This window comes from Heliconius melpomene, chromosome 3 (assembly GCF_056956725.1).
Source record: "Heliconius melpomene rosina isolate 202511_hmr_F chromosome 3, ASM5695672v1, whole genome shotgun sequence".
Taxonomy (NCBI): Eukaryota; Metazoa; Arthropoda; class Insecta; order Lepidoptera; family Nymphalidae; genus Heliconius; species Heliconius melpomene.
In genome coordinates, this window is record NC_140391.1 from 5,986,807 (window position 1) to 5,998,548 (window position 11,742).

Below are 11,742 nucleotides of genomic sequence, written 5' to 3' on the forward strand. Positions count from 1 at the left end.
TATGTTTTTTATTCAATCTGCATCATAGAGCCATTTAGCGCCTGTAAGTATTATTTTACTTTTATTTTGTTTCAACTTTCGCCTTCATATTATTTTCAGCTGTATTTTTGACCCTCATCGTATTTCTGAGCATATTTTATTTATATGTGAATGTCTCATTTTAATCCTTAGCTTACTTCATTAGCTATTCATTAATACTTAAATAGCTAACGAATAACGTCTATAATTTGCTTTAATAAATTTTATTATATTTAAGGGGAAAAATTTGGCTGAAATTCCAATTTGTGAAGAAGGAGAAGTGAGTCCGGATGAATTTTTGAGTCCTTCAAGCGAAGGCAGGCCAAAATATGATGTAATTGATGTGTCCCAAAAGAGAGGTAACTAATAATAATGTGGTGTTTTAAATAATTTAACCTTTCTTTTCAGTTCAGTCTAATTTCATATCGAATGACATTATACTTTATTATATTTTTTTTCACAGCGTTAGTGTCAAACGTAACGGATGCTGTAGAAATGTTAATACAGCACTTCTCGCCCGCAATGGACCAGACAGAATTAGCTTTTCTAGGAGATTCAAAGCAATCACCAGCGTGTGCTAAAATCGCTCTTAACGCTTTATGCCCCGCACTGTATGCCGTATTCAGAGACGGGTTGAAGGAAAACATCGAAACTTCATTTGGAGCCGTCAATAATTCTGTATGGCAAATGGTTGAAGCTACTGCTCGACAAGGTAAGGTTAAATTTATATATATATTTATCAAAGCATAATGCTTGCCACAGAAGTTATTTGATGATACCTATGTTTACTTGTATATAAAAATAATCTTTTTTTGTAGGTCCCATAACAAAATCTTTGAATGAGTTGGTTTTAAGAATAAACAGTGAGGATGCCGTTACTGAAGGATTGGTTAAATTTAATGCATTCATTTTGGGATTACTCAAGTAAGTACTTATGTAAAGTTTTATGGAATTAGCAATGTTATTACATCATTTTAATTTAAATCTGATATCTAATTTGGATTTAGTTATTTTGTAATACAATTAAATTAAAAACTTACAATTTTTAGTGCGCAGTCAGTAGATGCATGGGTATCGTATGTTCGTACCAGAGAGTCGATATTGGCGAAACACTACGACCAGGACTCTCTCATATTGGCCGGATGTGTGGGTGAATCGCGTTGTAGAGCCCTCCTAGATACTTTATTAGCAAGCCTAGAGCCGCTCAAACTATTACCATTCTCGTTGGACCTCATGTTTGAAATGCGTGAACTGCATCGAAGCTTCAAAAAAATAGAAAGCGACATGCGAGCCGCGAGCCGGGTGAGTTAATGCACTTGTTCAATAACTTTAAGTATGGAATGTGTCGTTCGTGCATCAATATCACAATAACTGCGCAATCAGACATTGCTTTATTTGCATTTTATCGTTCATGGCATGTGCTTCCACCGCGAACAGAAACTTATCGTGCACAGCTTCCATAAAATGCAAATAAGGCTTTGCCAATCGATACATTTGAAGGACGTTCATTCTGACGAACGGTCGCATGTTTTAAAACATTTGATGTATTTAACAGCCCACCTCGATTAACACCCCGCCATTAACACTGAACCAGAGGAACCTGCTGAAGCTGGTTCGCTCGATGCAATCGAGCGCAGTGTCGAGCGACGAATACCAAACTAGCGTTATAATGAGGCACAAGGAACCCAAAAACAAGGAGCCGTCGACCCCCGACTTACTAAACGACTCCGCAAACGTTAGGACCACTGTCGACAAAAATAGACCCAGGTCTTGCGTGAACCCAGCTCCCGTAGGCTACGACATATGTCCGAACAACAGTAGAATCGAACTAGAGACCAGAAGGTGGTCGGGAGTTCATTTGGGATCAAAATTAATGCAAGCATTTGACAGATTAGTTTTTGACGACAGTGACGATTACACAGATAGCTTAGAAAATAATAAGCCTATTAAAACGGCCAGCAACGAACTGAAGGTAACTGGAGGGTTTCCATGTGCTTGTCTGGTAGCCTGTATGTTCACTCTTAAGGATATGCTTCCACGCTTGCCACCGTTGTGTTTGTTATAACTATTTTCTGTGTGCATTTATTATTTGTTTTGATTGTCAACTGGTTTTCCATTGTGTTTAACGTTTTCAGTGTGCATTATATTTAGTTTCAGTTCTTATTGTTTTCCTGTTCGAGGGTATTTATCATATTTCACAACTTGAGCTTATATAAGTCACAAGTGTACAGGAAACTCTATCGGTGTCACGCTATAGGGTTTGCCATATAACTTGCGGTTTATGTATAGTTTACTCGTCAATAACGTGCATGAGTACGTCTAAACGACTATAATAATTTCTATATTTATATTTTATAGCATAATTGTAATGAGATATGTTTAATAAACCTATTTTATAAATGTGGGGAACTGAGTATCTTAATATTAGGTTCCCTCTGCCTGCTATAAGCGGGATTCAGCGTGAAGCTGATTTTTATATAATGTAATTTCAAAGTTAGTCTAAATTGTACTAGACTGTTAGTACTTAATAGATTAGAAAAAATATTGATAATATTCAAAACTGTAAAATATAACTTACAATTACTTTACTTATAAATTACAGCTATTTTGATATTATTTCGAAACATATAAGTAGGCAGAGAAATATTATAGAGGGTTGTAGCTTTCCGATTATTGATATTATTTAGTATGGAAATATATAGATACCTATGTAGATTATTGTATAAGTTTGGTATTATGTATGTAGAATATCCTTTAGAAAAATCGTAGAAACAAAATCAGTGTTATGTACGTTACGTATTTCGATTGTAAATGTAGCTTTTTCTTATAAAATAATTGTCTCAATAGAGATAGATACGTATTAAGTTTAATATTTTAGAATAGCCAATCTAATTACGTTAATATATAAACAGTTGGACACGAGTGGCGAGGAACAATGGCGTCCAGGATCCGCCAACAGTAGTGCAAGCGGACAAACTGGTAACAGTAATAATTCTGGAGGAAAATTCCGCCGATTGCAACTCAAATGGGAGATGTTGAGCAATGCTGAGAGCCCCGTTACACCTTCTGGTACGTATTTATACGTGAATAAATATTTCTTTCTTGTCTTTCAGTTTCACACTGTAACCCATATACAGATGGTTAGGCGGAGGAAACTTAGTGTTAAGACACTCTGTTTCCCATATCCCTCCGAGTTTTTCGAGGCGTGTTGTGTGGCCGATCTCAATGCCGAGCTATTGAGTTGGTGCCAGAGCGAAGAAATGAAAATATTAATAAATAGTTTTTCATTCCTTTGAGTGGGAATTGACCCTACAACCGTTGCGTTACAGTCTGCTCTTGTGATTAGACGACCTCAATAAATATCTAGTATTTGATACTAATAAAATGTAATATAACCACAATTTTATTTTTCAAATAAATTGTTAAGGGTGTATTAAAAAGAAAGTTCTTGTTCATAAAGCCAAATAATAAAAACGCAAAGTTATAAAAATCTAAATACCAATAAATAAAAGTTATGAATTTCATTGTAAAATCCAAGAGATTTGTTTAAGTTTTGCTACAATAAAGTTTGCGGTTTCAACTACAACTATCGATAACATCCAGAATGCAGTAGTAAAGCGATACGAAAATAAATGATAAAGATAGTATGCACGACATGTGGAACATTCCGCTGTGCATTGTACTATACATATATATATTCTATTGGAATATTTCTTTACAACCCCATATGAGTTCGTTTATCCGAAGATAATCTCCTATACAAATATTCTATAGAGTTTTACGACCCGCGTATATCCGAACATGTCTAACTCTTCACGCATACTGATAAACTTCAATATAAAACAATGAAATACAATACAAATATGGCAACACGCAAAATGGTAACTTCCTTGCGGATCTATTACCGTTAGTTTACACCTATAAAAAACTTATCACCTTTAATTTTTTTATAGACTAGCTATTATATGGGCACATAGTAAAATATGACAACCACAAAATACTAAATTACTCGAGGAACTTTTTCTGTTTAATAGCATCGTTATTGCTAAAATTTTGTTCGCTATTTGTTTAATAATCTAAATTCTTTTGTTCTTTAATTTTTGCGCTGTTCCCATTATGCAAATGTAAAAACTGCTTTGTACAGAAACTTTTGAATTTTAAACATATACTTAGAATAGTTTTGCAGATGAAATTGTAATTATCTCGTAAATGTGCCGGATGCGGTCGTTGTAGAAAAATAATGTTTGTCCTTTATAAAAACTGTTCATCCTCCAAAAAACGTGATAAGCGTCAAGTAGCAGATGTGCTCATATACAGTGTTCTATTTTAAATAGCGTTGACGTTGACTAGCTATTTGATCCACTTAATGTTCGGCCATATTAATTAACTGAATGTTTTTAAAGCGTACTGTCATCGCGTTTTTAAAATTATTTTGAAGTTGTCTGACTATAGAAATAGGGATGGTTTTGTATGTTATAATAAATTTAAAGTTAATTATACCTTCTGGTTTCATGTTATAAGTTACTCTTCTATTTCTTCTTCTCTTCTATATTTCTATCCATTTTGAAAACATTGATTGTTGAGGAGCAAAACCAACACCATTTTGCCTCACCAGAACTAAAAAAAACAATTGAATTATATTCTTTTCACAAATTACAATCGCATTTACTTTTCTATGTATGTCTTCTATATGGTGTTAAGTTTTGCAATGGTACATAATTGTTTATGTATCTATATACTTAACAACCATTGTAGCTATTATAAAGTTATCTGAATTATAAAATTATTAATTTTTAATTTTACATGTATTTTCAACTTTTAGGTGAAACATCGCCAGCAACAGCACGAGGCTCCAAGATCCCAAGGCCGGTGTCATCCCCTGTGCGACCACAGGCACCTGCTATACAGTCCCCAGCTAAAAATACGCACAGGTAAACAGAAATTTAGAAATACACTTCTATGTAACGACAATATTACTTTATTGAATTTATCTCTTTAAAAGAGGAATTACTACTCTTAAAGAAATAAAATTCTTAAAGAATCACATAGCAACTAAATTAACATCGAAGGTATGTTCGTGCAAGTACATGCATAATATATTCTATTTTAATAGGTCACAAAACGCCAACCCAACAAAACTTACAAATTGGTTAAAAATATGCCTTGTTAAAGGGACGAGATTAATTGTGAAATAAAAGCGCTGGTGTTTTGTAAAACACGAATGAATAATGGATATAATACGTGACCTCATTTAAACTTTTTTTTATAGTGGGACTCTCTTTGTGAATGGAAAAGGGTGCTACGAAATGCTGTATTTGTTCTATTAAAGAATAAATTCTATTAAATAGGGAGTTTTGTAATTAAGAATAGTATTATTATTCCTATTTACATACAATATGTATGTATAACTACGTACGTGGAAAATCACAATAAGAATAAACACAAATAGTTAACTATAATATAGAAATTAAATACACATTTTATGTTGAAATATTATTCTGATCTAACTAATCGCAGTTTCCCCATATAAATCTTTATGTTCCATTTCACCATCCTAACGTAGGTACATAGACGTTTTTCTGTCAGTTTTTGACTTTATAATATATAGTTAACTACACTAGTTTACTTTAGTGGTGTTGTGTTTACTTTTGAACTTTCTTATCGTATTTACTTTGTATGTAAATATAAATATAGACGAAGTTTACTTCGAAGTTAAACATTTATCGGGACTATTAATATAAGATCCAATAATTATAAGAATACAGATTACCACATCTTATCAACGTTTCAATATCAATATCAACAAGACTGTCGTTAAATTACATATATTTTTTCTATTGAATATATTATTAATAGTGTCTAAAGTTATTAAATATATGTAATATTCTATCACAGAGGCATTCCCGTGCCTGTCCGCAAAAGCACTTCGCCTACAACGTCGACCCCCCGCAGTACCGCTACAGGCAGGACTAACACAGCTAATAAGAAACCACCGCAGCCTGCCAATAGGTGAGTTACTTATATATAGTATTTATATGTATTTTATTGTCTCCTTATACGCTATTTTTTCATACTGTAAGTCAAGTAGATAATACGGGTGGCGGAACTATTATTTTAGAAATTACATTATTTTTTATACAAGGTGGAATTGTCAGCGGCACTTTAAATGAAACCACAGTTTTAACTACTCTATAAAAGCCTAATATAATTCGGAAAAAAAATAATTCTCAAAAATGAAAAAGTTTTTTTTTTTCAAACAAAACAAATAATAAAATTATCGTGTTAAAATAAAACGCCATTTGTAAAGTATAATATAGGCACGCACACACTTACCTGTCAAAGCGGCAACTTCGCATACGTATGTGTGCGTGTTTTACCCTATATGCAGTTTCAGTAAAAGAAGCGCTGCCTCTTCCATCCTGTATAAAAAATAAAGACAATATCAAAGAATTTATGTCTGATTAATTTATTGCTTATTACTTCTGGTTCACTCTAAGCATAGTATTTATTAATTTCCTTTTTTTAATCTACACAATACATGTTTAAATCGGTTCTGAGCAACTATCTGGTTGCACAATAAGCTTTATGTTATATGTATGCACACTACAGAATATTACCTGAGAAGGCAACCAGGAAAGTGAAGGAGAAACGAATTCCAAATGTAGCAGTTAAAAACAATACCGTTACTAAGAAATCTACGTATGTATTTCTTTTCAAATGGGGGAATAACAATATCTTTAGCTTGTGTCAACTGTATCTGCTAAGTTGTTAATTTATCTGCCAGATATATTTAATGCTGTCCTTTTCATTTTTAAATAATAAGAAAAGGACAATATCTTAGATATCTGACAAATAATTTAACAGAAACTTATCAGATGGTGATGATGCAAGGCCTAAAATGTACTAATGTTTTATTACGGAAACTCTAACTAACGTCTAACTGCATGATTGCACATCTCTTTGTTATGACTGTTGTCTTAATGGGTGTTTCTTCACACTACCTTAACTTTTCAAATTATAATTCCATGTAATATTGCCATTCTAAAGTGTACCTTATAAATCTTTTATAAGGACATTTTAAAGTTAATTAAGATTCTCGATGGGTGATATCTATGTAAGGACGTAATATTTTAATATTATAAAGGTTCTAATAATTGGAAAAGGATTACAGTATTTTTATTAACTTAAACACATATTAAATATTCCTTTCCACAACTATTACTTTTAATTAATGGTATTTTTACTCATGTTGATGTTGTTTTTAAGTAACTCCTATCTTTTTATTACACTGTCGTATAATTATAACGTGTAGACTTTGAAAAAAAAACTGCCTTTGCCTTTTTATGCAAAAATATTATCAATACGAACCAATCATCGACGATTTTGATGTTAACTAATATTTGTCTAAAATCGAACACATTCTTTTGTTGTGAGGGTAATTTATATTAGTAGAATGTTTAACTACACTGGAAGCCGTTTTGGGTGAATGCTGTACATATTTTATAATTTACCACCAAAAATTCATTAACAATAATAATTTACCAAAAACAAAACAGATATAACAATTTACGAGGGACATTCAAGATTTTACAATTTAAAATATTTTTTTATACGGTGTAATGGGGATAGACATTCAGACTAGGTCTTTTTACGTTCTTAAAATGTTATTGAATTACTGTGTACCCAGGGCGTCTCGCGTGGACGGCGCGTGCGGGGGCGCGGCGCCGCGGCCGTCGTCGCTGCCGTACGGGCGCGCACCGCCGCCGCCCGCGCCTCGCCGTGCCGCCTCAACCTCCGCCGCGCGCGCGCACCACACGCCGCAGAAGAACAAGTACGTATGCTGCACATGGCTACGAAAATAATCCATCCATAACAATTGCGTTTACAATCCGACGCTTTACCACTGTGCTAATATGGCCTCATAACAATTTATTCACAATAATTCAAATCAAATCAAATCAGCTTCACGCTGTATCCCGCATAGCAGGGTAGGCATATGGGTGGAAAGGTTAAGACACTCCGTTCCCCACTTTCCTCTGAATTCTGAAGGAATTGCGTGTTGAGTGGCAGAACACAACCCTACCCCTTGCCTCGACACCGGAACAAAGAAATGGAAATATTTAATTATTTATTTCCATTTCCAGATACGTCAGAACGCTTTGGCACAGATTACCATCAGACTCGGGTCACCTGGCGTTCAACGAAGGAGAGAGGTTGCGGCTCATACTGGAAGTCGACGACCAATACCTATTGTGCTGTAGAGGAGAACAGAAGGGTTTAGTTCCGCGGGATGCGGTCCTCTTGGAGGATTTCTGATATTTGCAGGCATAGCCGGACTGGCAGCCGCGCTGGCGACCCCTCCGCGTGGCTGCCAACGTCGGCAAACGTTAGTGCAGAACACTCAAAATGTATGTCGGTTCGGATTTACTCAGGAACAAAAGATACTCTTGGTGATTAAGTGAAAGTGAGAATTCAACGTGTCGGTTAGTGAAAAGGGATATTGTATTGTAAATAGAAACTGGATCGTGGATATTATAGTAAATATTTGATGTTACCCAAATATCATCTAATAGATAGGTCCTCGGCCAGGGATTTTCGTGACTGTGATTTTTTTTATTTATTTATTCATTTACCCTTTCATAAGTTTTACCTTTATGACATACATTTTATAAGTATTAAGTATTTTTTTCTTTATATAAAAAAAAATCTTTGACTAATCAAGCACCTGTCATGGCAATCTCTGCCCAACGGCCGCATTTGACATCACTAATTCGCACATTTCTAACTCAGTAGTAAAATCTAGTCTTACGTTTAAGGCACGACTCGGAACTGTATATATGATACCTTGTTATAAGAACACTACTTTCGCGAGTATTTCCTGCGAACGTCCAAACATACACTTAAACCAACGTTCGTCGGAGATACTCTCGCAATGGCATGTGATATATTTTACTTGTGTTAAGAAATCTCGTTAATGAACAAGCTGTGTTTAATGAAACGCTCGCGATGGCGGACAGAAAGGCGCACAGTAAATTCTAAGTAAATCTATTGGAATTGATGTCTAAATATATCTAATCGAATATAATTAGTGTTACGATAAAAATCGTGTATATAATTATCATACCAAATAGTTGTTTAATCATCTAGGGCATATATTGTACAATTGTGTCTGATTAACTTCTTAAAAACTAATTAATGGGAAACTAGGGGTAATTACGAGTTTGGGGCTACAAACATAACATTCACTGTAACTAATAGCATGCGGCCTCTCCCATGTACCTTCCTTCGTGGCTTGTGGTTTACAAACATAATAAAATATTTTCTTTTTCGAACACATTTCTAGTGAACGTGGAGCTCTAACATGGTATCGGTAATAACACCACCTTTGCCAATCACCCAACCCTTGCTTCACTTTACGTACATTCCTACATTCTACAAAAATCTAAAAGGTATACTTATTTAGATATAGGATGTAAATAAAATCTTGTGGTAATGGAGTATAACAATTTCAACGAACTAACCGCATGCGACCTTCCACGCTCTCTCTCCTCTAACTCCACCGAAATAGGACTTCCATCTTTCTGCAAGCCCTAGAATATTCTATACCTGTCGCGAAGGCTCTCGATGTACTTACTTGCTTCTCGCTAAGTTACATAACAATTATTGTGATAAAAAACCATATCACCGCTTAACGCCGGGAAGAAAAATGATATTTTGGTATGTTGTATTGCTCAAGGAGACGATTTGTCGGATGTTATTTTAAATACTCTAATGTAATCGTATCGTACTCGTAACGACAGTATTCGTCTAATGTAAACTATTGTGTAAATAATATTATATGAAAATAAAAAAAATGTAGAAAAATTAAAGATCAAAATTGTAACGAACAATTGAATGCACGATACAGTTCCTCTAATAGTCCGTCGTGCTCGTCACAACATCGGTGTTAGAAAAATTTATTGTAGAAAATTACGTATTTATATTTACGGCGCCTTTCTCGAAGCCGCGACACTTGCCTTTTGGGGGCCATCTACTGAGCACGTCACACGTTATTTCCACTAATGATTTAGGGGTTCCACAAATGGTGGGGAGGGGTCCTTAATTTCGCATCAACATCACATTTCAAAATATTATATACAAACGGAACAGCAGCAAAAAAATAAAAAATTCGTGTGACATAATTTACAGATGGCCCCTCAAGAAAAAATGAGGCTCGTGACTACGACTCGTCTAGTAGCGGATAGTTAAACAATAATTAGATCTAAAGTGTTATAGTAGTCTCATACGATCATTATACGTTTGTAATATATCATAACCGTAATCGCTTTGTGACTGAACGATGTGATGTGGCCTTTGTATGTAAGTGTTTCGCGTGTGTGCTTGCATCAATACTTACCAACGCTTCCGCGTAAACTATTATAACTGAAAAGTCTAATGACAGTATCCGAAAACTGTTATATTATGCCTTAAATATCGTAGAATGAAGTCGTGCTTGAAATTATATTATAGCAATTTTAAAAATACATTATTATAGTCCATTTTAATAGTATTGAATATAAAACAAAGGCTTATTTATTTTCCGTAGGGTTCACTTACGACTTTGTTCTGCGTAGTGTCATAGTGTCCGCGCTTGTGGCTTGACTCTCGTAAGTCGCTTTCGTTAAAGTTAGGGAGTTTGTTAGGCGTAAGTTTTTATCGACGGTTTGTATGTAATGTTGAAAGTTAATTTTTATAAACGATATTATAATAGATATTCCTGCGCGCTCAAGCCAGTACGGTGGTGGGGCGCCCTCGTCGGTACAAACAGTTAAGTTATTGTATACTTCGTGCGTTAATTTTATTTATAATTTTTAGTTATTAATTGGGATCAATGAGTTAAATTGATTTAGATTTTATTTTCTTATAAAAAAAAGTAATTATTAGAAAATGAGACTCGTTAGAATACGACTCGACGAACGACTGAGAAATTATTCCGAATATTTGTAAGTTATTTCGAACTTCATACGTTTCGATTAGACATTCATCATCCATTATATGTATTGTTTAAAAATGTATTTGTGTTAAGTGCCATAATTTAATGAATTAACAATTGAAAAAATATTATTATAATGCATAACCATGTACACCAATAAAACGATATTAAAAACAATGTTGTTTTAATCTACATACCCGCTTAGTCACTCCCTATTCCGTTATAAATGTGCTTACTCTCACAGATAGATATGAGTTATTCTCTCATTTATAGTTCTCTCACTAACTCCAAGATATTATAGTAATTAAAGAGAAAGTCTATGGCAGTCAAACATAACGTTTCTGTTATCTGGACAATGTTTTAAATATACATAGTATTTATACATATTCTTATATTACGAACCACAAACGTTATTTTTAACCGACTTCTGTAAGAAAAGGAGGTTATCGATTCGACAGTATTTTTCTTATGTTTGTTACCTCAAGCTAATGCTATGCTACACCTTACCACAATATCAAATTATTAAGCCTGTTTAGTTTACTTAGCATCGACTTCAAAATTATAAAATCTTTGTAAAATTATTTTTAGTTCGGTATTAGAAGTCGATGTTTCTATTTGTTAAGAATTAATTTATTATAGTTGAATATTATTTTCAAAAGAGATCAGGCAAGGCAATTTTGATTCTTAATCATTGAAAATTTAGGCTTTAGTAGCAAAATGGGAATTCGATCTTTTTTCTGGAAAAAAGTGAT

The 11,742-nt window shown here is 34.0% G+C and overlaps 1 protein-coding gene across 8 annotated transcripts in view; it reads left to right on the top strand.

The window, feature by feature from the left end:
* The window catches only part of LOC146539960 (uncharacterized), a 65,799-nt gene extending 54,632 nt beyond the window's left edge, over positions 1–11,167 (top strand). For 6 of the 8 annotated variants that reach the window (XM_085207410.1, XM_085207411.1, XM_085207409.1 and 3 more), the window contains 11 exons: positions 257–377; positions 482–730; positions 837–942; positions 1,068–1,320; positions 1,574–1,990; positions 2,931–3,087; positions 4,841–4,949; positions 5,914–6,027; positions 6,628–6,717; positions 7,706–7,849; positions 8,163–11,167. In XM_085207410.1, the coding sequence (XP_085063536.1) occupies positions 257–377; positions 482–730; positions 837–942; positions 1,068–1,320; positions 1,574–1,990; positions 2,931–3,087; positions 4,841–4,949; positions 5,914–6,027; positions 6,628–6,717; positions 7,706–7,849; positions 8,163–8,334 (1,932 nt within the window). In that variant the 3' untranslated portion in view covers positions 8,335–11,167. The remainder of the gene's footprint in view (positions 1–256; positions 378–481; positions 731–836; positions 943–1,067; positions 1,321–1,573; positions 1,991–2,930; positions 3,088–4,840; positions 4,950–5,913; positions 6,028–6,627; positions 6,718–7,705; positions 7,850–8,162) is intronic. The other 2 variants (XM_085207412.1, XM_085207415.1) reach the window with 2 other exon arrangements.
* Positions 11,168–11,742: the final 575 nt, after the last annotated feature.